The 27,388-nt window shown below is 42.2% G+C and overlaps 1 protein-coding gene and 1 non-coding gene across 3 annotated transcripts in view; one reads left to right on the top strand and one right to left on the bottom strand.

Moving 5' to 3' along the window:
• The window catches only part of vac14 (vac14 homolog (S. cerevisiae)), an 80,251-nt gene that overhangs the window by 30,900 nt on the left and 21,963 nt on the right, over nucleotides 1-27,388 (top strand). For both annotated transcript variants that reach the window (XM_060928438.1, XM_060928437.1), the window contains 9 exons: nucleotides 1,626-1,763; nucleotides 4,939-5,079; nucleotides 15,779-15,842; nucleotides 19,434-19,578; nucleotides 19,706-19,771; nucleotides 24,597-24,735; nucleotides 24,861-24,993; nucleotides 26,229-26,403; nucleotides 26,737-26,855. In XM_060928438.1, the coding sequence (XP_060784421.1) occupies nucleotides 1,626-1,763; nucleotides 4,939-5,079; nucleotides 15,779-15,842; nucleotides 19,434-19,578; nucleotides 19,706-19,771; nucleotides 24,597-24,735; nucleotides 24,861-24,993; nucleotides 26,229-26,403; nucleotides 26,737-26,855 (1,120 nt within the window). The remainder of the gene's footprint in view (nucleotides 1-1,625; nucleotides 1,764-4,938; nucleotides 5,080-15,778; nucleotides 15,843-19,433; nucleotides 19,579-19,705; nucleotides 19,772-24,596; nucleotides 24,736-24,860; nucleotides 24,994-26,228; nucleotides 26,404-26,736; nucleotides 26,856-27,388) is intronic.
• trnag-gcc (transfer RNA glycine (anticodon GCC)) lies at nucleotides 8,001-8,071 on the bottom strand. Its single transcript has one exon. It is a non-coding gene; the product is annotated as a tRNA-Gly (tRNA).

The following is a 27,388-nucleotide window of genomic DNA, read 5'->3' as shown; positions in this document are numbered from 1 at the left end:
CAGCCTATTACTCTTCAGAAACCTTTTATTTTTGTTCCGCAGCTTTCTCAGTTTTGTTTGACGTAATTTATTTTGGTTGCGATTCCAGCTTTCTCGTTTGCGCTCCCTGACTTTTTGCTTGCAGTTTTGGCACAAACTTCACGTGTGGGTGGGCTGTCCAGGAATGCATTCCCATTGGCTAACTTGTGTTTGACTGACAGCTACGCTCAGCGATTCCCCCGGAGACTGTTGCGGCCATTTCCTACTCGGATTCTGGCGGACTGTTTGACGAGTGACCGATCCATTGACGGTAAAAAAGGATGGAGTGGACTTCAGTGGTGACTATGATATTGAATTAATTCAACAAAGTGTAAATTCAGTATCATAGTCGCCACTGAAGTCCACTCCATCCTTTTTTACTGTCAATGGATCGGTCACTCGTCAAACAGTCCGCCAGAATCCGAGTAGGGAATGGCTGAGCGTAGCTGTCAGTCAAACACAAGTTAGCCAATGGGAATGCGTTCCTGGACAGCCCGCCCACACGTGAAGTTTGTGCCAAAACTGCAAGCAAAAAGTCAGGGAGCGCAAACGAGAAAGCTGGAATCGCAACCAAAATAAATTACGTCAAACAAAACTGAGAAAGACGCGGAACAAAAATAAAAGGTTTCTGAAGAGTAATAGACTGATATTTTGCACGATTGCATGAATAATTTGTTTGCCAGTCTAAAAAAAAAATTGCCTTTTTTTTGTATTTTGATTTGTCATTTTTGTTTGATATTTCAAAAGTATTGTATGAACATTTTGGCACAAAATTGAGTCCATACAGTTGCGCCCTGCCGTCCTGAACAGAATTAACAAAAAAAACTGATTGAAAAAAATCATGAAAATTGACAGTTATAAGTGATTTTGGGGGGCGGCGGCGCTGCTGTTTTTCATAGATCAGTGATCCAGATCAGCACCAAAAGTCATAGCAATGTAATTCAGCCCAGAGGGATTCTTCATGTGAAATTTGCTGAGGATTGGTTGAAAACTGATAGAGAAATAACGTTCTAAAATACATTAGGAGAATAATATTTATTATTATTATTATTATTAATAATAATTAGAAAAAGAAGAATAAAGTCGAAAGATCCTGAGTGAGAGTAACAATTTGCTTCAGCGCTGCTAGTGCAAATTAATAAATAACGTTGTTGCTGTCGGTTGCTAATGCAATCAAATAAGAAAATGACAGCACGTTTCTATAAACACTGAACGTTTTAAAAAATATACGTGCAAATCGGAGAAGGAGACGAGTCGGGACAGAGTTTAGTGAGCAGCGTGCAAACCCAAGAAGCTGCACTGATTAGCATTCGAGTATTTTTGTGTTCGTTGATGAATATTTTTCATTGAACACTGAAACTAAACCCAAAACCTGCTGTTGGGTGTGGACTGTTGGTGATAACTAACCCACGAGCTAGCTTTAAACAGCCAAATCCATAAAATAGCGTAGTTATAGCACATTTTTGCAGTGCTTTCTAAATGTGTGTTATAAAGTATTTTTAAATTATTCTGAACACACTAATCCTGGCATGTGCGCTCTCTCTCTCTCTCTCTCTCTCTCTCTCTCTCTCTCTCTCTCTCTCTCTCTCTCGCTCTCTCTCTCTCAGCTAACGATCTTATCCAGCTGACAGCGATGACCTGGATGAGGGAGTTTATTCAGCTGGCGGGGCGAGTGGTCCTGCCGTATTCCTCCGGTATTCTCACAGCAGTGCTGCCCTGTTTATCCTACGATGACCGCAAGAAGAGTATCCTTCACTTCCACGGGTTTAGATTTGGATCCTGTCCCTGAAATCGTCTGTAAAATTGCCTCGTGTGTAAATGCGTTCAAAGGTCCGACCTTTTAAAATTTCCAAACAGAGTTACAAAAGTTTCACTAGTATTGATTTTTTTTTCGCGTGCGTGCGTGTACTGCATGCTGTTGAATACCAGTCGGTCGTAAATTACCAAGCGCATTCACGTTCGTGGTAAAGCCGATCTACTTTTAGTGATGAAACAAAATGGGGACTAAATGGTAAAAGATCGTCTTCTAAGCAAACACATGCTAAATCGTCCAATAACGCAGCTTAGCCACTGCAGGTTTTTTTTGGCGATCTTTTACCATAACATACACACGTTTTGTCTCGCTATCCTTGTCAGGACCTTCCACTGACATTATTGTGCTTAATTAATGCTGTGCCTGCACCTAACCTTAAAGTGCACATTCTGGACCAATTTCATTTTTTTTTTTAATATATGAAAGAATGTCCCTTTACACACTCTTCCAGAAGGGTAATTTTGCACAAGGCCATCTGTCTACAGCAGAAAAAAATAAAATAACAAAACGCGTCTGGAAAAATCCCAAGCGAGTCTGGAGCCAGATTCGTGACGTCACGTGCGGAAGCGCCAGCAGGCTGTGTGCGGTTTCAGTGCACAGCCTGTGTAGACCAAGTGCTCCCATTTCTCTCTCATTGTCCGGTCTTTTGGGAAACGATGAGTACTAATCCCATCATGATCGGTGTTGCTACACCCTCCTACGATACATCTGTTAACCTTTTTAATAATTACGCGATAACGTTGAAGAAACTTGCAGAAAACCACCAGGTCGTTTTCTCATAAACAAACCAGCGCTGACGTAGGATTCAGAGGGAGGCGTCCCGCACGCGACGTCACGAAAATCAATGTTTCCTGGGAAATCCAAATGCCAAGTTTTTTCAGAGGCGGACCAATTCGCCTCAAATGGCTCGATTTCAACTGAATTTTTCTGGTATTGCGCAAGGTAAAAAAATTGCACAAAATGCAGAATGTGACAGATACGCTACGTTCACACTGCAAGGCTTAATGCTCAATTCCGACTTTTTTGTGAAATCCGATTTTTTTGTGAGGTCGTTCACATTAACAAATATATGCGACTTGTATGTGATCCTCAGTATGAACGAAAAGCGACCTAAAAGTGTTCCGCATGCGCATTGCAGGATACGACGACGTCACACGCAGTGAGCATGGCCAGTGTTTACGGAAGTAAAACCGCCTGGTTGCGGTATGACCCATCCAATCGAGCTTGAATAGCTGCATCCCCCCAAATGGAAATCAGCTCCCTAACCTCTGCGTCCTTCCATTGAGAAGATTCAGAACCTTCACAGCCCGAAGCGTCCCTCGCATTGATGTCATGCGCAGGGGCGCAGATACGTTTTTTGAACTGGGGGGGACAAAGCTGCCAGCAAACCAACCCCAACCCCGATATGCCTATCAAACTTGTTGTGGGTTACCATAGCAACCAAGCTCGAGCTCGCAACCTGTGCATTCTGCGCAGCTCAACCAACCGAATATCAGTCTTTGTTTTGTTTTATGTGAGTTGTTGCAACTATGTATACACTGCTGTGCACCTCAATAAACCGAATGGTAATTAGTCTTTTGATTTTTCCGTGAGGTTTGCCTTATGCAAAGAAAGACAGCATAGACGTTTTTTCCTCCCTATAAGTGGGGGGGACCGAACGAGGTGAATTTAAATCTGGGTGGGATGAATCCCACCCGTCCCCCCCTCTATCTGCGCCCGTGATTATGCGCCATGTTGTTGTAACTTTTTTTGAGAGACCCGCCGCCTACTTCAGCGCAGAATAGTGACGTTTGTGGCTTGTTGATGACGTGTAAGTCGGATGAATGCGACCTGGCGGTTCAGACTGAAGTCGCATATGAAAAGAGCGGATAGGAATCGGAATTAGGACCACATATCCAAACGGCCTGGGTCGGATTTGAAAAAATCGGATCTGTGTCGTTCATATTGTCAATAAAAGATCGGATACAGGTCACATATAGGCGAAAAGATCGGATTTGAGTCACTTCAGCCTGCAGTGTGAACGTAGCCATATTTGACCAAAGTTTAATATAAAATAGGAGAATTACATTGATCTCGCTCCTGAATTTACCCATGATATGCACTTTAACCTCGGTAATGAAAAGGAAACTTTTTGGCTCTTTATTTATTTATTGTTTAAAAAACACAACAGCGGTAATTTCCTTGCAGGCACCCTCCAAACGTCCCCACAAGGTCAAAATTGTCAGATTTTACTATCCGTATGGAGACCTTTAGCCCTCAGTAGTGTATAAAACCGTGTGCAGTCCCCCACCGACACCGGGTGCCATTATTTGTTTTTATAGAATGGCTGGTCATAGATTTCTTCTGAATCGCATTTCTTAAATGTCATTAATATACAATGACGAGGTTTCACACAACTTTTTTCATTTAACTGGTGTGTAACTGAAATAACTGATCGGTTTAAACTTGGCGTAATTTTCTGTATAGAAAACCTAAGTAACTTTTCATCAGTTATAAGAGTTCAGTGCACTTGATGGACATTTTATATTGCTGAGTCTCCTGAAACATCACCGAACACGTACTCCGAAGCGAAGTATTTCTCATCTCTAGCCGCTTTATCCTTCTACAGGGTCGCAGGCGAGCTGGAGCCTATCCCAGCTGACTACGGGCGAAAGGCGGGGTACACCCTGGACAAGTCGCCAGGTCATCACAGGGCTGACACATAGACACAGACAACCATTCACACTCACATTCACACCTACGGTCAATTTAGAGTCACCAGTTAACCTAACCTGCATGTCTTTGGACTGTGGGGGAAACCGGAGCACCCGGAGGAAACCCACGCGGACACGAGGAGAACATGCAAACTCCGCACAGAAAGGCCCTCGCCGGCCACGGGGCTCGAACCCAGGACCTTCTTGCTGTGAGGCGACAGCGCTAACCACTACACCACCGTGCCACGCGAAGTATTTCTCTTCTAAATTAATTCGTGTCCATTCTGATAACCTTACTATCGCAAAAACTTGTTCAGACACGCTGATCAAACCCTGCTCGTATTGTAAGCTTGCGTGTTGTCGCTAGCTGTCCGATCAGCTGTCGGGGTTGTGACCTTAATCCGTCCTGAACAGGCACTAAAGAGGCAGCGAGCGCCTGCAACAACAGCCTCATGAAGCTGGTGACCCCTGAGGATGATGAAGATGACGAGTTACAGACCATGATCTCTCCTGTGAGCACAGACACGGCCAATAAAACTGAGGTGGAGCTTAACGGTGAGTTACTGACACTTTCACGTGTGTGCGTTTAACAGTAATGTCACGTGCATGTACTGTAGCTACATCTCATTATTGTGTGTGTGATGAGTAACAAACCTGGCTAATGTTAGCTTAAGTGTAGAAGTTGCTTCGAAAACACTTGAAATATCTCAATTTTTTTTGATTTGAGATGCATTTTAATGCGACATGTATCCTGATTTATTAGTCATGTGACCCGTTGACACGATCGCTTACTGATTACACGGATCAGAAAGTTGTGCATTAGTTTTTCACGACATTTATTTGACATGGTTTAACTCTGTGGCATACAGTGAGTTAAAGCTTTGTACGTTAGCTATGATAATTACTGAAGCTTTGAAAAAAAAAGCGCTAATATTAATAATATTTGGAAGTGACGTATAAAATGTAGAACGTGCATAAATCTACACCCACCGGCTACTTTAAAGGTCCCATGGCATGAAATTTTCACTTTCTGAGGTTTTTTAACGTTAAAATGAGTTCCTCTGACCTTCTTAAGTCACCCCAGTGGCTAGAAATGTCATAATGTGTAAACCAAACTATGCCCAACATTTGAGAATGGCGCATCAAAACGGTGCGTTGAGAAGCTCTTCCCTTTACTACGTCAGCAAGGGAGATGATCCCCCCCCCCCCCCCCCCCCGGATTCCCACCCACTCTATGGATTGCCCCGCCCAGTTGTAGTGAGGAGACCATAGAGGACACAACAACATGGCATCACCTAAGCGAGCGAAACATGGAAATTGCGCTGTACATGGATGTGACAACACAGAAAAGAGTCTGTTTTTACTGCCGACGGGAGAGCCCCTGAAGACGCAGTGGCTTAATTTTATTTACTCCAATAATACGCCGTCGAGTCTACCTAAGACGGTGTATGTTTGTAGGAAGCATTTTCCTGAGGAATGTTTCCACAACTTGGGACAGTACAGGGCAGGTTTTGCACATCAACTGTCACTGAAGCCTGGGTCCGTACCAAGCATCCCTGCCGCATCAGCAACAAACACCGAACAAGTAAGTGTATAACTGTTAAGTCGTTTTGCCGTGTTTTAAAATCGGTGCCGCGTTAGCCTTGCAATGGCTACATTAGCTGTGCAGCTAACCGCTTCCTGCAGTTAGCCAGGTAATCTCATCTCATCTCATTATCTCTAGCCGCTTTATCCTTCTACAGGGTCGCAGGCGAGCTGGATCCTATCCCAGCTGACTACGGGCGAAAGGCGGGGTACACCCTGGACAAGTCGCCAGGTCATCACAGGGCTGACACATAGACACAGACAACCATTCACACTCACATTCACACCTACGCTCAATTTAGAGTCACCAGTTAACCTAACCTGTATGTCTTTGGACTGTGGGGGAAACCGGAGCACCCGGAGGAAACCCACGCGGACACGGGGAGAACATGCAAACTCCACACAGAAAGGCCCTCGCCGACCCCGGGGCTCGAACCCAGGACCTTCTTGCTGTGAGGCGACAGCGCTAACCACTACACCACCGTGCCGCCCCTAGCCAGGTACTCTGCGCTACAAAACCAAAAAGCATGCAGCATGCTCTGTTAAACTGAGTTTAGTCTGGAAATTGACTGTAACTTATGAGCTTATGTTTGACTATTGCTCCGCAGTGCATGCCTTCTGTTGGATAAGCGATATGTTGCTGTAGTTGCTGCTTCTATCCTCTTTGGTTATGGAGTGCGTGTTCAAGCCTAGGGTATTATACGTTCGTAAACTACCACTCCGAACACTCTCACTCTCTGTTCTCTGTGTCACGTTGAGTTTACGAAAGGAGTCCGAGGGAGAACGGGGTTTTGTCTTAGCAGCGTGGCTACAGGCGCTGATAGCAGCGAGTATGTGTGCGCGCAGCTTGGTCAAGCCCCTCCCCCATGGCCCGCCTCTACCCTTCCCTGCCTCCATGCTTCTCATTAGCAAAACGACGCACTGGGAAAAGGGCTGAAATGGGGCTTTCTCCCAGGAGGCTATATCTACGTGCCGAGGGTTCATTTCGAGAAAGGCTGCGGATATAACATCCGGAAACCTCCACGAGCCCGTTTAAACCATCAACAAACCACCATGCCATGGGTCCTTTTAATAGGAACTTGTTCTTGAGTCTGAGATCCCTGTTCTTGGCTGCAGGAGTTGGAACCCAATGTGGTGTTCTGTTCTGCTTTTGCATGCTGAGATGCTTTTCTGCTCACCACGGTTGTAAAGAGTGATTATACAAGTTACAATATCCTTCCTGGCAAAAAAAAAAGCTCAAACCAATCTGTCCATTTTCCTCTGACCTCTCTTATCAACAAGGCGTTTGTTTCCACCCACAGAACTGTCCCTCACTCGCTCTGGTGTTTTTTTTTTTTTTTTTTCCTCCCCTCGCACCATTCTGTGTTAAACTCTAGAGACTGCTGTGTCTGAAAGAAAACCTCAGGAAGGAGATCAGCAGTTTCTGAAATACTCAAACCTCATACTCATCTGGCTCAAACCAACACCCATACCACGGTGAAAAAAAACACAAAAATTGAGTTTTCTACTCTACATTTCATTTAAGAAGCAACTTTAGACTCGAAACCAAAGGACTTTTTTGTTTTGCAGGATATATGAAACATTTTTTTTTTTTTTTTGTAACTTGAGGGCGCGCTGTTGTAGGAAAAGAATCCATGAAGGTGCGGCGTGATGTGACCCGACCAAAGCTGGGTTATTTTCCTCTAATAGCATGTCCTGAAGTGATTTATTCTGCGTCAGTCCACATGTTTATCATGCCAGAAGTAGTTCTTTAAACCACGCACAGCCCGAAGCTTGTTCACACAGTAGTACTCGTCCACCTGAACACCCCTCAAGCATTATTTGTTAATAAATAATTCAGACACAATGTTTAGAAATAAATTAGGATCCAGATAAATTAAAATGTTATGCTGTGCATTGGCCGGGAATCGAACCCGGGCCTCCCGCGTGGCAGGCGAGAATTCTACCACTGAACCACCAATGCTCCAATGTTCTTATCTGTCGCCCGCTGGCTTATGAAGGTGACCTTGCAACTGACCAGTGGTCTCTGGGTCTTATTTAGGGAATTCTGTGCAGAAAATTAATAAGGAAAGAGCCGCGCTTCAGGATGTAGAAACCCTTTTTTTTCTTTTTTTTTTAAACTCTATTGTACATGTAGTACCACGTTCATACGCCAGAGGGCGACTGAGGTCTGCAACAAAGCATTGGGAGTTCAGTGGGCGGGCTCTTCGTGAGAAAGTGACACAGCCAATAGGATGGAAGATTTTTGGTGTGACAGAAAAATCAGCCAATGGGGTGGAAGATTTTTGCTTTTTTTATTTTAAATATCATGTATAAATATTTATATTCTGTATTTATTTATGATTTGAAACGGTTACATTTTTATTTTTAATTGCGATCGTTTGTATAATATTAGCTTTTGTAGTTATCAAATTTAAATGCTGCTGAAAGTAAAATAATATAAGTCTTTATTGTCTATCACTTTTCCAAAGTGGGCGGCATGGTGGTGTAGTGGTTAGCGCTGTCGCCTCACAGCAAGAAGGTCCGGGTTCGAGCCCCGTGGCCGGCGAGGGCCTTTCTGTGTGGAGTTTGCATGTTCTCCCCGTGTCCGCGTGGGTTTCCTCCGGGTGCTCCGGTTTCCCCCACAGTCCAAAGACATGCAGGTTAGGTTAACTGGTGACTCTAAATTGAGCGTAGGTGTGAATGTGAGTGTGAATGGTTGTCTGTGTCTATGTGTCAGCCCTGTGATGACCTGGCGACTTGTCCAGGGTGTACCCCGCCTTTCGCCCGTAGTCAGCTGGGATAGGCTCCAGCTTGCCTGCGACCCTGTAGAACAGGATAAAGCGGCTACAGATAATGAGATGAGAACAAAGTATAAAAATAAATAGTAAAGTATACAGAATTGCACTGGTAAAATAGTATAAACAGAATTGTATTGGCTGTGTATGTACACAGATTGGAAACACCTTCAAATTCGATGTTTTTATTTTTTTCCTACATTGTAAATGAATACTGAAGTCATCCAGACTATGCAGCGACATGTAAGGAATCATTTAGTAAACTTTAAAATGTTAATCAAACCAAAATATGTTTTAGATTTTAGATTCTTCAGAGTAGGCACCTTTTGCTTTGATTACAGCTCTTGACATTCTCTCAATCAGCTTCATGAGGTAATCACTCGAAATGGTTTTCCGACAGTCTTGAAGGAGTTCCCAGAGGTGCTGAGCACTCGTTGGCTGCTTTGCCTTCACTCTGCGGTCCAACTCATCCCAAACCATCTCAGTTGGGTTTAGATCAGGTGATTGTGGAGGCCACGTCACTCCATCACCCTCTTTCTTGGTCAAATAGCCCTTACATAGCCTAGAGGTGTGTTTTGGGTCGTTGTCCTGTTGAAAGACAAATGATGGGCCCACTAAGCGCAAACCAGATGGAATGGCATGTCACTGCAGAATGTTGTGGTAGCCATGTTGGTTAAGTGTGCCTTCGATTTTGAATAAATCGCCAACAGCGTCACCAGCAAAGCAGCCCCATACCGTACCATCACACTTCCTCCTCCATACTTCACTGTGAGAACCACACATGTAGGAACCATCCGCTCACCTGTTCTGCATCTTACAAAGCCATGGCGATTGGAACCAAAAATCTCAAATTTGGACTCATCAGACCAAAGGACAGATTTCCACTGGTCTAATGTCCGTTACTTGTGTTCCTTGGCCCAAGCTATTCTCTTCCTCTTGTTGTTGTTCTTTAGAAGTGGCTTCTTTGCAGCAATTCGACCCTAAAGTCCAGATTCACGCAGTCTTCTCTGAACAGTTGATGTTGAGATGTGTGTGCTACTTGAACTCTGTGAAGCATTTCGGTGGGCTCTTATCTGGGGTGCTGTTAACTCGCGGTTTCTGAGGCTGGTAACTCTGATGAACTTATCCTGCGCAACAGAGGTAACCCTAGGTCTTCCTTTCCTGGGGCGGTCCTGATGAGAGCCAGTTTCATCATAACGTTTGATGGTCTTTGTGACTGCACCTGGGGATACTTTCAAAGTTCTTGAAACTTTTCGGACTGACTGACCTTCATTTCTTAAAGTAATGATGGACTGTCATTTTTCTTTACGTAGTTGAGTAGTTCTTGGCATAATATGGATTAGAACAGTCCTCAAATAGGGCCATCCACTGTATACCAACTCTACCTCTTCACAACACAACTGATGGTCTCAAACACATTAAGAGGTCAAGAAATTAACTCTTGACCAGGCACAGCTGTAAACTGAAAGCCATTCCAGGTGACTACCTCGTAAAGCTGACTGAGAAAATGCCAAGATGTGCAAAGCTGTCATCTAAGCAAAAGGTGCCTACTTTGAAGAATCTAAAATATAAAACATATTCTGGTTTGATTAACACTTTTTTTTTTTTTTTGTTTACCAAATAATTCCATATATATTTCTTCATAATGTCGATGACTTTAGTATTAATCTACAATTCAGAAAATTTAAAATAATGAAAAACCACTGAATTAGAGGGCGTTTGCCAGGAACTTTTTAGTAGAATGGACTAATTAAGTTATTCTTTTGTTTGTCAAAGTTTAATTATTAATATCCTCCATAAGGATTGTTGACGTGCTGCTCAAATTAACTGAACCAACATAGTCGCTCTTATATCAGATCAGATCAGACAAAACTTTATTTATTCCCGAAGGGCAATTAGAAGGGCGAAGAGCGGTACATTAAAAAAAAGAGCAAGAAAATAAAATCACAGAAATGGGTGGGAAAAAAAAGGCAGCAGATAAAATATGGCAAATAAATAAAATGACGCGTGGATAAAATTAAAATGACAATGTGATTAGAGTGACATTGTAGTTAAAGTGACAAGGTGATATTGTAATATTGCATATCAGGACATGTGATATTGCACTGGAGTATTGTACAGAAGACTTAAGTTATTGTAATTGTCTATGACTTCTTAGAGTTCAGGAGGAGAATAACACTTGGAACAAAGGTTGCTCTCCTCCTCTGGGTCTTACAGGCCGGACAGCGGAACCTGCGACCAGATGGCAGCTGCTCAAATGCCGGGAACAAAGCATGAGTCGAGTCCTTAAGAATTCGACGAGCCAGGCCGCTAGCCTGCTGCTCGTACACAGTATTCAGGTGGCGAGCAGGAAGGCCAATAATCTTAGAACACACCTTGACAATATTATGCAGGCGGTTCCTATCCTGTACAGTAATGGAGTAATACCAACAGCATATAGAAACAGCTAAAACACTTTCAATGAATGCAGGGCTCGACATTAGCACTTGCCCGATGGCCCAGCGGTATTTTTTACATCTTTTGGGCCACTAAATTTGGCCAAACAGTGGCCCAGGCGGGCCAGTCCATTTTCGATAAAAATTAACAAATTTTATTACTCATATTTTACCCAGAATTGTGAAGAAATTGTTCGTAAAATGCACCTTTTCGATACAAGGTCTGCCATCTTTGTTTTTGTCATCCTCCGCTCCGCGGCAGGAGTGTGTCGTCTTCGTGCATCTTCGATGTTCGGCTTCATTTTGAACTCGGCAGCCAATCAGACGTCACGCTCGGTTTACAACTCGCCAAATCGTAAAACAGCATTTCACCACACGCGCTTTAGCTTCAGACGGTGTAAAATCATTCAGACTTTGTATATTAATATCAAAATTTCAGGATACACTGCCAAGAAATATGGCTACACGTGTATCAGCTTTTAGTGATTCAAGAATTAAGTATAAATGTTGGTTGCTATGACTGAAATAGAAGAACAGATAAAATAATGTGGTAAATTAGATCTGATCCCATATGTTATATTATTCAAATATCCAAAGATGATGAAATCTATAAAAATAGCCAAACTAGGTCTACATTAGTTTATTACAACAGAAATAATAACTATTCTGACCCTCTCTGGTACAACCAGACCATGCTAAACCCACTATACCCCCAGTCGCTAGGGTATCTGCTGTTGTCATGGCAACGGTTTATGCAAATGAGCTGAATTTGCAAAAATTTACTACTAGTTCCCCCAAGGACGCGTATCCTGAAAATTTGGTGTTTATATCTTATTAAACAAAACAACCCAAACATTTCACCCCTTTTTGGCTCACCTGAGCATACCTGTTAATTAGCTAATTAACAGGTAATTAGGGTTATACCGTAAATCACCCCCGAGCAGGTAAGGCTTTGCAAAAATCTCACTAGATTATTCCCCAAAGTCCACCCTTTCAGGAAATGTATGGTTTGTCAGTGATTCTCATGATATTTTATTAATTAAGAAATCAAACTTCTTCATGGGCAATAAAAATGCCCATTTAAATCCAGCATGATAAGGGTTAGTATGCCACCCTCACCTTTCATCCACACTTGGGACTGGCCTGTGTGTATCTTGTGGCTATTATATAAAGGTGTATTTAAAAAGTTAATTGTACCTCTATTTCTATTAGAATATCTACAGTGGTGAGAATTCAATATCTACAATGTTGAGAATATATGAGCCAAAGTTGAAACCATGACAAAAAAGGGAAATATGTCTCCATCACACAGGGTGGGTTACAGGCAAAGCTTATTCTCTAAACAAGTTAGTTGCATGGTGAGGCAAAACTTAGCTTATTCTAAAACTTATACAAACAATTGTTAATGTAAAACAGTAATCAACAGCATGTGTTAAACGAACAGAGAACAAGAACAAAGGAAATTTTAAATGTAACTAAGAAATTGATGGAACAAGAAATGCAAACAATAAAATATCAATGTGAACAAACGATAAAGATATAATAATGTTAGCAAAATATGAATAATCTTATTTTCATTAATTTCACCTTAAAATGCACCAGAATGCACGAATATGAATTGAAAAATCAAAATTTTTCCAGGGGAGGGCCCCCAGACCCCCCTCTTTGTGCAAGCACCTGTTGTGCTTGCAGCGGCTGCCTGCGGCAGCTGTGGTTCGGGTACCGCGCGCATTCGGGCCACCACATTTTCCATTTGGGCCAGTAACTTTTCAATTCCACTGGCCCACTGGGCCACCAGTGGTAAATGCTTAATGTCTAGGCCTGATGAATGTATAATAGAATGTCAACAAGATGTTCTGACCGACAGAAAAAGAGTTCAGTTTCCTTAGTAGGTACATCCTCTGGTGGCACTTCCTCAGGATCCCTTCTGTGTTGGAAGAGAACCTCAGTTGGCAGTCCAGAATGGTTCCCAGGTATTTATATTCCTCAACTGTCTCGACCGGAAAACCATGGACCATAATGGTGACAGCCGCCGCCAGTTCCCTTTGGCTGCTGGAGAAGGTCATCACCATCTCCTTAGTTTTACTAACATTCAACTCCAGGCAGGAAGAGTCCCACCACTCTACGAACTGCTGAAGAGCGGGTCCATGATGGAGGGACAGGAGAACTGTGTCATCAGCAAACTTAACCAGGTGACAGTTGGGGTACGTTGATCTGCACTCATCAGTGTACAGAATGAAGAGCAGCGGAGAAAGCACACAGCCTTGTAGGGAGGTGGTGAGGAGATCAGACAGGTTATTGTTAATCCGGACACGCTGGGTTCGGTTGGTTAGAAAGTCCAGGATCCAGAGGATGAGCTGGCTGCTCATGTTGAAGTTCCGGTGGAGTCTGTCTGCCAGAATAACGCAGAACCTATTGGTGTAGAAGGTATAATTAAGTTGAGATAAAGCAATCATGTACAGAAAATACTCTGCTGTAGACATTTTATGTCAGCATGTAATATTAAAATTGAGCTTTAGTTGAATTTCTGAACATAGTTTCATTGACCGAGTTACCAGCAAGAGTGAAAGGGAAAGTGTATGAGACAGTATTACGAGCAGCGATGCTGTACGGTTTGGAGACAAAAAGGCAGGAGGCTGAACTGGAGGGAGCAGAGCTTTTGTTTACCGAAGCGTTTCCTGGGGCTTCACTTTGAGTTCCTGTGTCAACAAACCAATCCGCTCCTGTGAAGTTGTATTATAGAGTCAACTACTGCCGATTTGAAAGCAGAGCTTGGATTGAGTTTTATCTTTTCTCGTGACCAAAAATGTTATGTATAACCTGTAATGCAAACATGATCCCTTTTTGTTTTTTGTTCCAAAATTGCATCTTAAATGAACAGTATGAGTATACGCCCACCGGCCACTTTATTAAGAACACCCATACATCCACCTGCTGTGTGATGCAGTTTTCTAATCCAGTGTTTCCCAACCTTTCTTGAGCCATGCCACATATTTTACATTTGAAAAATCCCACGGCACACCACCAAACAAAGATATCACAAAAGTGTGTGTGTGTGTATATAATCTAGTCTCAATTTACTCACAATTTCCTTAGTGGGAAACCTGGGCCTGTTTAGTTGAACACAAAGCTGATATACTTGTAGGAATTGAAGAAAGACACACACGAAGATCTTCAACACCTCTGAGTCACTCTCCTTTTTTAGTTTTTATAGCAGTCATGCTTGAAAAGCCCAGCTCGCATAGATAGGTTGTGGAAAATCACCTTTTTTGCTTTCTTCTGACCTCTACTCATACTAGGGCCTTCATCTGGGTCAGAATTTTCTCCAGGGCCCAGTTTGGATTGTGCACTTTTTCTTTTCAAATATTTATCTATTGCTATCACCACTGTCACACCTGAAGCATTACTAATTCTATTGTTTGAATGGCAACAGGTAGATACACAGGTTAATTAGCTACCTGCTGCCATCTATTGGAAGGGTATTTAATTGTTCTGCCGGTCACTATACGTCGCTGGCGTAGACGAACGAAGACAAATTATTTGCAGTAAATAAATAATTTTCGGAACAATTAAGTGAAATTGGATAATGTCCCACGGTACACCTGATGATCTCTCACGGCACACTAATGTGCCGCGGCACAGTGGTTGGGAATCACTGCTGTAATCAGCTGATCCCTTGATGCATCAAATCACGCAGATACAAATCAAGCGCTTCAGTGAATGTTCACAATGTTCAAACATTAGAACGGGAAAAATTGTGATCTCAAATTTTTTTGTGTGATTTTTCTTTCACCGTGGCATGGGTGTTGGTTTGAGCCAGATGAGTATGATGTTTGAGTATTTCAGAAACTGCTGATCTCCTTCCTGGGGTTTTCTTTCACACACAACAGTCTCTAGAGTTTACACAGAATGGTGCGAAAAATAAAAAACATCAAGTGAGTGAGCGACAGTTCTGTGGGTGGAAAAAACAAGCGCCTTGTGGGTAAGAGAGGGTCAGAGGAAAATGGACAGATTGGAAGGATGTAGTAACTCCATATCATCACTCTTTACAACTGTGGTGAGCAGAAAAGCATCTCAGCATGCAACAGCAGAGCAGAAGAACACATCGGGTTCCACTCCTGCAGCCAGAATCAAGAACAAGTGACATGAGACGATAAAACTCCCTGTTCAGCACGACAGCCTTTGATTTGGTGGAATGCAAAATTATATTAGCTTGGGTAAATGTTGGGTGTGGGTGTTTAGGCCGTCAGAGAAATGTATAACTGGCTGTAACAGCACTTTGTCACAGTGACGATCGAAAAGATATGACTTTTGAGACAAATTTGCCAAATTGGCAACACTGCTCTGATACTAAATGGGTCTGGGACTTGATAATATCATTAAATGTTCTCTTATCTTCCACGTTAATACTCTCTCTCTCTCTCTCTCTCTCTCTCTCTCTCTCTCTCTCTCTCTCAGAGTCCCTAAATGCCTCTCAGGAGTCAGTGGGTTTAAGCAACATCTCCTTCTTCACACCAACAGGGTATGATGATGTATTAATGTCCAGATCTCACACTTTTGAATCTTTTGAGCTGGGGTTAAACATACAGTACGATTCTTAACAATAAAATCAAACACGGTATGTAGGATGGTTATAAATCTACCAGAGAACCGTAAATAGTTCTACAGGGCAGGTGATGATGATGAAGTAGAGCTACTGTTACCACCTGCAAATTAATTTCCTCTACCAGGATGTTCTGAACTGTTTTATTCTTCTTACACCATGGCAGTTTGCTAACACTATATAATAACCAACAATATAACCTTGCAGAACGTGAAATGTCTGCGAAATAAATTAGTTCCAGTTGTCACCTTATGTTGTAGCTGCTATTTAACAGTTATTCTACGAAATCGAGTCGTACATGAGCTGATAGCCGACGAGGCGCGTAGCACAGAGATTGAGTGGAATAACTGTTTTAATCTATCCACATTCACTGGATTTTGAGAAACGGAACATTTTTTTTTTTTTGCAAATTCGATAAATTTAAAACTTCATACAGAATGCCCGACAAAATAATTTCTGCTTAGAATGTAAACAGAGTGGTGAAGTGACGGGAACAGTTTGTGAAAAATGTAATAACAATTCTTGAAAAAAAAAGATACGCTCTTACCATCAAATATTTTTATTCCATATTTTGTTGCTTTTTTCTTTATTTTTTGGGGATTTGTTTTCAAGTAGAGTTTTTTTTTTTTTTTTTTTTTTTAAATTTCGTCCTCGGTTGCTTCAGCAACATGCTCCGCCATTTTGTTTTTCTCTATGGAATCAATTTTGTGCCAAAATGTTCATACAATACTTTTGAAATATCAAACAAAAACGACAAATCAAAATACAAAAAAAAAAGTCAATTTATTTAGACTGGCAAACAAATTATTCGTGCAATCGTGCAAAATATCAGTCTATTACTCTTCAGAAACCTTTTATTTTTGTTCCGCGTCTTTCTCAGTTTTGTTTGACGTAATTTATTTTGGTTGCGATCCCAGCTTTCTCGTTTGCGCTCCCTGACTTTTTGCTTGCAGTTTTGGCACAAACTTCACGTGTGGGTGGGCTGTCCAGGAATGCATTCCCATTGGGTAACTTGTGTTTGACTGACAGCTACGCTCAGCGATTCCCCCGGAGGCTGTTGCGGCCATTTCCTACTCGGATTCTGGCGGACTGTTTGACGAGTGACCGATCCATTAATGGTAAACAAGGATGGAGTGGACTTCAGTGGCGACTATGATATTGAATTTACACTTTGTTGAATTAATTCAATATCATAGTCGCCACTGAAGTCCACTCCATCCTTGTTTACCGTTAATGGATCGGTCACTCGTCAAACAGTCCGCCAGAATCCGAGTAGGAAATGGCCGCAACAGCCTCCGGGGGAATCGCTGAGCGTAGCTGTCAGTCAAACACAAGTTACCCAATGGGAATGCATTCCTGGACAGCCCACCCACACGGGAAGTTTGTGCCAAAACTGCAAGCAAAAAGTCAGGGAGCGCAAACGAGAAAGCTGGGATCGCAACCAAAATAAATTACGTCAAACAAAACTGAGAAAGACGCGGAACAAAAAATAAAAGGTTTCTGAAGAGTAATAGGCTGATATTTTGCACGATTACACGAATAATTTGTTTGCCAGTCTAAAAAAATTGACTTTTTTTTGTTTTTTTTGTATTTTGATTTGTCGTTTTTGTTTGATATTTCAAAAGTATTGTATGAACATTTTGGCACAAAATTGATTCCATATTTCTCTACTCACGGTATATGAGCTGATATCCTAGTAGTAGAGTAGCCAATCAGAGCGTGCGATTGCTCATATCCAGTGAACGTGGATAGAGTATAAAGTTACTCTTTCACCAGACTCTGTTTTCTCCTGAAGATAAAATAAGCAGCTTGTATCATCGTCCTCGGTCCTTAAGACTCTCCCGTGTCAGGAAATTTTACAGAGTGCTGACACTGGAGACGACTCCTGTCTATAAAAGTTACATAAACATCTCCTCCTTACAGAAAGCCATACCATATCATCAGGTGCATTTTGTAATCCATATACAGTACCTGTCAAAAGTTTGTACACCCCTACTCATTCATAGGTTATTTTGTATTTTCTACAGTGTAGAACAATACTCAAGATATCAGAACTGTGAAATAACATCTGGAACACACACATGTATATGGAATTATGTGGTAAATTAAAAACAAAGCAATGTTTTGATATTTTAGATTCTTCCGTGTATCCAGCGTTTCCCTTCCCTGATGACTCTTCATACACTATCGGCGTTATCTTAACCAGCTTCATGAGGTAGTCACCTGGAATGCTTTTCAATTACCAGGCGTGCCTCGTTAATTAAACAAGTTAATTAGTGGGCGAGTTTCTTGCCTTCTTAATGCGTTTGAAATCATCACACTGTAAATCGTAAATACTAACAATACAGATAATAAAATAGCCCTAATCTGTATTACGTCAAGAACCGAACAACTAAGTAAAGAGAAACGATATCCATCATTACTTTAATACGGAAGCCGCGAGAGGCCCTTCATATAATCTTTTTTTTATTCACCTTGTTATCCCAAGATAACGACATAATTAATTCAGGATCTCGAGAAAACAACACAACTAATTCGAGATCTCGAGAAAACAAAACCGTTATTCTGAGATAACGACATAATTAATTCAGGATGTAGAGAAAACAACACAACTAATTCGTGATCTCGAGAAAACAAGACAATCATTCCGTGATCTCGAGAAAACAAGACAATCATTCCGTGATCTCGAGAAAACAAGACAATCATTCCGTGATCTCGAGAAAACAAGACAATCATTCCGTGATCTCGAGAAAACAAGACAATCATTCCGTGATCTCGAGAAAACAAGACAATCATTCCGTGATCTCGAGAAAACAGCTGAGATTTCTAGCAGAGCTGCGCCCCCTGTGGGTCAGACAACGAAGACTTAGAAATTGGCGGACATGTACCAGAGCAGAAATGGCTTTTTATGATGCCTTGAGAGAGGGGGGGGTCCCAGAGGGGATTATTCCAGACATTCTAATGACCAAAGTTGCATCTATACAGAATGAGAAATAGCCCCAAAGTCAGCATATCACAAGTCTCTTGGCGCACCTGAATGAACCATTTCTCAGCTGTTTACTCGAGATCATGAAATAATTTTGTTTTCTCGAGATCATGAATTAGTTGTGTTGTTTTCTCGAGATCCTGAATTAATTATGTCGTTATCTCGGGATAACAAGGTGAATTAAAAAAAAAAGGATTATATGAAGGGCCTCTCGCGGCTTCCGTACTTTAAGACATGAAGCGACTTAATTTAATAAAGATAAATAAATAAAAAATTGAATTCGAATTAAATTAGGTGTGTCCGAACTTTTTTTTCTCATACTTTTACGTTCAGCTGCTGTCCCAGGAAATTGATCGACACCACCTGACCAATCAGAATTGAGAATTCAGCCATACTGTGGGATGAAATGTACAGTATTTATTTAAGAACGTATTTGTAAACACTGGAATTAAAAGCCATGTCTCCTGCCCTGAGGATGATCTGAATAAGCTTTGGTGCGAGTGTGTCCTGTCTTGTCCCTGTAGAAACGACAGGATGCATGTGACGCTGGACCTCGACGGTATCGTGCAGGTTCTGGACAGACATTTACACGACTCTTCCACCGGAATGATGACGCGCATCGCTGTGCTAAAGTGGCTCTATCATCTCTACATCAAAACCCCTCGCAAAGTAAGGAGCAACACGGCGCTCTCCTCTTAGGAGTCCGAGTTTAATAAAACGTGGGATGTTTTAAACATGCCTGGATGTGAAATGTTCTGTTTTTAGAAAGCACGTATAACTTATGAATTGTGTGCAGATGTTCCGCCACACAGACAGTCTGTTCCCCATGCTGCTCAAGACTCTTTCTGATGAGTCCGATGAGGTGAGTTCTCTTAAAAAGAAGAAAAAAAAAAACTCCTCTAAAACTAAAGCACACGCTTGTGTAGGTGCAGTTGGTGATTAAGTGATCAATCTCATTAAATCAGTCTCATTGAATCAGTCTAATTAATTGATACCATTAATTTTGGTGTTTAATAATAAATTACCAAACAGCTAAATTATGGTATATTCCAAATTATTATGATCACTTGCCGTATTACACAACTCATATGCACCTTGGAATTCTTTGAGATTGAATGACTTCAAGGAATATGGAAGCAACACAGACACAGTTTAACAGAATAATTGAATTTATTATAACAATGATAAAAATTGAATAATAGCAGTTGAAATATATACAAATATGATATATACTTGATGAGCGTGCATAAACGGTGTGTGTGAGAGTGATGTGTGAGTGTGATGGAATCTTATCTGAGGTGTGTGTGTTTGTGTGTGTGTGTTATCTGAGGTGTGGGGGTCGTGACCACGTGTTTCTAAGTAGAATAAAAGAGTTAGCTTTGGTTGCTAGCTAAGATGTGTTTGTGTCCACGTGGTGGAAACAAAATAATTAGCTCTGGTAGCTAACTCCACGTGTGTGTGTGTGTGAGAGAGAGAGGCCTGTGACCACGTGTTTCTAAGTAAAACAAGAAATTAGCTCTGTTGCTAACTAAGGTGTGTTTGTGAAGGAAGGATGACGACCTCATGGTCCCTTGAGACAATACAATTAGCCCTGGATGCTAATGAAACAAAAGAATTAGCCGTAGCAGCTAATTCCACTGAAATCTTGATGAGGTCAAAATATAATGAAGTTAAGGGTTAGAAAGGAATAGAGAGAGAGAGCGAGCATGCAACCTATCTATTAAGCAATTGACAAGACAAAAATAGAACAATAATTAATTCAATACCCTGAGGGTCTACAGTGTACACATTTAAACCGTTCCTGAGTTTAAATTCACACTTCATAAAGCTAATTACTAAGACTAGTTTTATGCCCCAAATTTGCCAGTCTTACTTAGTATCTTGTCTCTACGCAAGATTATGAAGAGATGTTCCGAGACTTTTGGAGTTTCACCGTTGTGGAGCACGTGAGTCGCTTCCGTGGAAAGCAGAGGATTTCTTGGTCCGATGCGTGGTCGCCCGTGATGAAAAGAAAGTCTCTAATTAAAATAATGTGCACAGCACTTTAATTAGAAGGATCCGGTCACTTCTAACTCTTAAATTAAACTGCTTGGGCGGCAGTTTGGTAACGTTACTGATAGACAAACAAAAACCGGTTGTAACTCTATCGGAGTTTAAAATCGCGCGACTCCTAGAGTCTACCGTAGCCAAAGGTAAACAAAAACCGTGCTGAATCTTGGATCTTACAAGAAAGACGTCTTTTCTTGGGTTTTCTGGTGCAGGGTATCTCTTTGTGTCCGGACGGCTTGAAGTCCAAGATGAGAGAGCGAGCGAGCTGGGAGTTTCCAGGTTACTTATGGCTTCCTGGAGGATGTGACATAGGTGATCCCGCCCAGCCGTGACGCAGGTCAAGGCGGAAGCTGGCCAATGGGATCTGTAGTTTCTTAAAGGGACTGTTGTAGTTCTTAGACGGACTGTGTTACCTACACTTGTGTTGGTTTTCCACTGGACAGGGTCGTAGAAAATCAAGGGATAGCAGAGAATCCATAGCTCTGGAAAATGGTTCCACATGGAGCCTCCTTTCATACGGACACAATTTTGACATGGTTCTCAAAAAGAAACAAACTACTTTAGGTTCCAGATGAACTTTTTTTGTTTCGTTTTTAACCAGAGCATCAAGGACGTAGGCGCTCATCTGTCCTGCCATCAAAACAACCCTGACGACCAAACCATCAAACAGAACTGAAATGTGAGAGAAGACCAACCTCCACGACAAACTGTTTACAACAGGAACATCAACAAAGGACTCAATTTTGTTCCCCGAGTATAGATCGACTCAAAACATCGATCAGAACTGAAATCGCTTGATAAATGAGAGAGGAGATACAATTCTAGTCAGAAGAAAATGTGTTGAGTTGACCTGATTACTAATTTGTTCACAAAAAAATTGACAATACAACGACCAGGTTTTGTGCAGAAGGTCGAGTGTTTTATTTGAAAGAAATCAGAACTGAAATCCATTGAGAACTGAAGGAGGAGATACGATTTAACTGAAAATAAACAAAGTTGCAAACAGATTGTTTACAACAGGAACAAACAAACGACCAAGTTTTGTTCCTCATGGGAAGATCGACCCAAAACATGGATCAGAACTGAAATCGGAGAGGAGATACAATTCTAGTGAGAGGCCTGGAAAATTCGTTAATTTGGCCTGATTAGTATCTCGTTAGCAAAAAATTTGCAAAAAAAAAAAAGCGACGATCATGTTTGGTGCAGTGTGATGAGTTCTTTCAAACAAAACAGTTGGAACGGTAATCCGTGGAGAACTGACGGAGGAGATACAATTTAACTGAACTGTGGATGACGGACGCCACGCCGTGGCAATCAGCCTAATGGTCAGATCAGCTAAAGAGTGTAATAAAATAAGTAAAAGATTGATTGATTGATTGATTGATTGATTGATTTAAAAAAAAAAATTATGGAGTTCCTGAAGGGTTCTCTGTCATAATGGTCGACATAAACCCTTGAAGTGTTCCAGAGGAACAAACCCCTTAAGGTTTCCAGATTTTTTTTTTTTTTTAATATAAAGTGTACAGAATGATTTGCATATTTAATTAAAAAGAAAATCTCCCTCAAGTTTTTTTTTTTTTTTTTTTTCCCCTTCCAAAAAAGTGTTCTACTTGGAACCTTGTTTGGCAGTAAAACCTGCTTAAAACAGAACTTTGTAGTTTCCTGCAAATTAACACAACACAGGATGGGTTTTTTATTATTATTTTTTTTTTAAAGGAGAACTGAAGGCAATTTTTTTTTTATCATCAAAATTCTATTTGTCTCATTTTATTAAATATCGGAATGCATGTTTGATCGCTATTTTGTCGCTGCTATAGCAAGTTATGAGTGTTTGAAATATGCTCTGTAATATATCAGTCCATAGAAGAGGAAGCCTTTATTCATCACATGCACACTTCAAGCACAGTGAAACTCATCCTCTGCATTTAACCCATCTGAAGCAGTGAAAAAACACACACACACACACACACACACACACACACAGCCACACCAGAGCGCCCAGGGAGCAGTCAGGGGTTCGGGACCTCGCTCAAGGGCACCTCAGCCTAAGGCCGCCCCACGTTCCTGTGGGGGAAACCGGAGCACCCGGAGGAAACCCACGCAGACAACATGCAAACTCCACACAGAAAGACCCTTGCCGGCCGCTGGGTTCGAACCCGGAACCTTCTTGCTGTGAGGCAACAGCGCTAACCACTACACCACCGTGCCGCCCTATGTCAAAGCAACGGCCGTAAACGAGATGCGTTGAGACCTGTGCGAGACATCGTAGGACGGAAGTAAAACGTACAGCGGAAATCAAAGCGACCAACATCTGCCAACGTTGTCAAAAGACACGCGCGCTCTCTTTCGAATGCTGACGTAATCAAGCCAGAAGTTTTGTTTGTTTTGATAGCAATCAGGAAAGTTTGGAAAAAGTAGGCAGTAATCGTCATTTAAACTCGTTTTTGTGCAATATTTTGTTTGGAAACCAGTTTTCAAAATGGCGGCACTGACACCTGGCTGACACTTCTTCACGTTTCGAAGTCTCGCACAAGTCTCGTGAAGATTGCGCGGATAAGCGACGCCTGCCGTGAACCAAACGAACTAAACTCAACACGGCTAAAAACCGAACAGGCCGATAAGTATAATATTTAATTGCAATTAGTTGCCAATACGAGTCACGATATAAGGTTACTAAAACCGAAAACATAATTGAATAACACGCTAATTAAGAAATAAAGCAAGTTTAAAAATGACTTCAGTTCCCCTTTAAATTCTACCTTTAACCCTTTTGCAAAAAAAAAAAACATCTGTGTACGGTTACTTTTGAACCTCTCACCATCTGTCGACTCTTAGAAATAAAGTTTCCTTAAGAGGTTTGTTTTTTTTCCCCCAAAGATCATTAAAGGGGGGCGGCACGGTGGTGTAGTGGTTAGCGCTGTCGCGTCACAGCAAGAAGGTCCTGGGTTCGAGCCCCGGGGCCGGCGAGGGCCTTTCTGTGTGGAGTTTGCATGTTCTCCCCGTGTCCGCGTGGGTTTCCTCCGGGTGCTCCGGTTTCCCCCACAGTCCAAAGACATGCAGGTTAGGTTAACTGGTGACTCTAAATTGAGCGTAGGTGTGAATGTGAGTGTGAATGGTTGTCTGTGTCTATGTGTCAGCCCTGTGATGACCTGGCGACTTGTCCAGGGTGTACCCCGCCTTTCGCCCGTAGTCAGCTGGGATAGGCTCCAGCTTGCCTGCGACCCTGTAGAACAGGATAAAGCAGCTAGAGATAATGAGATGAGATCATTAAAGGGTCTTTATCCTCTCATAGAGGTTCTAATTGGAACCGTTTTCAAGAGTAAAACCCACCATGTTACAATTCTACATACAAAATGTAAGGGTTCCCACGTTAATTTAAGAGTTCACTGCATGGTAGTGTTGGGTTTAATGTCTGACAAGGCTCTGCTCGGAACCCGGTCTTCAGACTTTTAAAGGTTTCCCCAGTACTGGTGTTGGATGAATCCTTTCAGAGCGTATCCATGGTTCCACGCCTGTTGAGTTCTCGAGTTCATCTGTGTAATGGTGTGTGAAGCAAATAACCTGGCAGTTAAACGGGCACTTTGGTGTTCTGAGGCTTGGTACAAACAGCTGTTTCAATGCAAATCGTTCTCTGAAAGGTCATCCTGAAAGACCTGGAGGTTCTCGCAGAGATTGCATCCTCGCGTGCCGGACAGACGGAGTTGTGTGAGGGAGCCAATAAAACCGAACTTCACATTCCAGATGGAGGGAAACAAGCACAGAAACCGCTGGTGCCGGGTGAGTGGTGAACTTTATTTTGCTTTTATTGATAGTTTTTTTTTTTTTAAGTTAGATGCCTGTAACTCAACAGGACTTGATCTGAGAATACTACCTCTAAATGATGTATTGTCCTGGATTTTCAGGTTCTAAAGTGATGGACTCCTCGCCCTCAACCCCCAGCATGAACTCCTACTTCTACAAGTTCATGATCAACCTCTTAAAGCGCTTCAGTCTGGAGAGGAAGCTTCTGGAAATGAGGGGGGCCTTCATCATTAGGTAAGACCTGTAAACACGGTATGAAGGAGGCGTGGCCTTTGTGTGTATCTGTTAGCTCCAGTGTAGGGGTGTGGCCTCACTTCCTGTCAGTCCCAGTGAAGGATTAGATTAGATAAAACTTTGTTGATCCCTTTGGGATCAATAAAAGTGCAGCCTATATATCCTTCAGCCCCAGTGAAGGTGTGGCCTTACTGACTGTCAGCTCCATTGAAGGAGGTGTGGCCTATATATCTGCCAACAGATGTGGAAGAGGCGTGGCCTTACTAACTGTCAGCTACACTGAAGGAGGCATGGTTTTTGTGTCTGTCAGTACCTGTGAAGGGGGTGTGGCCTACATATGCACGGGCCTTGTGAAGGGGTGTGGCCTTTATATCTGTCAATCCTAATGTAGGAGGCTTTGATGTTCCTCAGATCTTTATAATAAGTTCTTGAGAAAGAGAGAACTGTTTCAGTGGGATTAAACATGGCTTAAAGGAACAGTCCACCGTACTTCCATAATGAAATATGCTCTTATCTGAATTGAGACGAGCTGCTCCGTACCTCTCCGAGCTTTGCGCGACCTCCCAGTCAGTCAGACGCAGTCAGACGTGCTGTCACTCCTGTTAGCAATGTAGCTAGGCTCAGTATGGCCAACGGTATTTTTTGGGGCTGTAGTTAGATGCGACCAAACTCTTCCACGTTTTTCTTGTTTACATAGGTTTATATGACCAGTGACATGAAACAAGTTCAGTTAAAAAAATCAAAACGTGGCGATTTTCTATGCTATGGAAAGTCCGCACTATGACAGGCGTACTAACACCTTCTGCGCGCTTCGGCAGCGCATTGATATCTGAGCTCCATATCAATGCACTGCCGAAGCGCGCAGAAGGTGTTAGTACGCCTGTCATAGTGCGGACTTTCCATAGCATAGAAAATCGCCACGTTTCGATTTTTTTTAACTGAACTTGTTTCATGTCACTGGTCATATAAACCTATGTAAACAAGAAAAACGTGGAAGAGTTTGGTCGCATCTAACTACAGCCCCAAAAAATACCGTTGGCCATACTGAGCCTAGCTACATTGCTAACAGGAGTGACAGCGCGTCTGACTGCGTCTGACTGACTGGGAGGTCGCGCAAAGCTCGGAGAGGTACGGAGCAGCTCGTCTCAATTCAGGTAAGAGCATATTTCATTATGGAAATACGGTGGACTGTTCCTTTAAGCTGGCGTATGTTTGTTTTCTTCTTCACCTTGCAGGCAGCTGTGTCTCCTCCTGCACGCAGAGAACATCTTCCACTCCATGGCTGACATCCTGCTGAAGGAGGAGGACCTGAAGTTTGCGTCTACCATGGTACAGACGCTTAACACTATTCTGCTCACTTCGGCTGAACTCTTCCAGCTCCGGAACCAGCTCAAGGACCTGCGCACACCTGTGAGGAACACACACACACACACACACACACACACACACACAGAGATGTATACACTGGGAGTGCATTCCGTCCAAGTAGCATTGGAAAATATGACTTTATCCATAAAAGTACCAGAATAAACGTACTGGAAGGTCTGACCAACCTGGCCTTTACAAAATATTTATGAAAAAAGCCACAAAAAATAATGTACAGAGGATTAAGAGTGCACTACAATATAGCAGACTCCCAAAATGGTGAACTATATAGTAACCAGGGCATAGTTAAAAAAAAAAAAAAAAAAAAAATCATCTTCAGTGATCATGTACGGTTCGGTTCTGTGCTGTGTTCTGCAGGAGAGCTGTGCTTTGTTCTGCTGTCTCTATCGATCCTGGTGCCATAATCCCGTGGCCACGGTCTCACTGTGCTTCCTGACGCAGAACTACCACCACGCATACGACCTCATCCAAAAGTTGTATCCTTTACTAACACAAATGACTTCCTCTGCCTTATGCATCAGAGACATCCGCCAGCATCAGCGACCGGCGCTTTTCTCCACCTACACAGACGGTCTGCGCCAGCTACTCCATCTCAGAAATAAATAAAACCTTTCCTTTCAACATTCAAGAGATTTATATCGTCTCCACTGCTCATAAGTTACTGCAAATCCAATTATTCGACCATGAAATTGTCATCGATTCGGGTTGAGCATGACCGGAAGTGACGCCATATTTGTTGATTGATTCTCGTGCTCTGATTGGCTGCGCCGGATCATGTGACCATGCCGTAGCATATGTAGTTATGTTCCAGAGCCAGGCAGTGTACAGTGGTGCCTGAAAGTTTGTGAACCCTTTAGAATTTTCTATATTTCTGCATAAATATGACCTAAAACATCATCAGATTTTCACACAAGTCCTAAAAGCAGATAAAAAGAATCCAGTTAAACAAATGAGACAAAAATATTATACTTGGTCATTTATTTATTGAGGAAAATGATCCAATATTACA

Source organism: Neoarius graeffei, chromosome 8, assembly GCF_027579695.1.
Source record: "Neoarius graeffei isolate fNeoGra1 chromosome 8, fNeoGra1.pri, whole genome shotgun sequence".
Classification (NCBI taxonomy): domain Eukaryota; kingdom Metazoa; phylum Chordata; class Actinopteri; order Siluriformes; family Ariidae; genus Neoarius; species Neoarius graeffei.
Note: the sequence above shows the minus strand (reverse complement) of the source record. Positions and strands in the feature narration are given on the sequence as shown.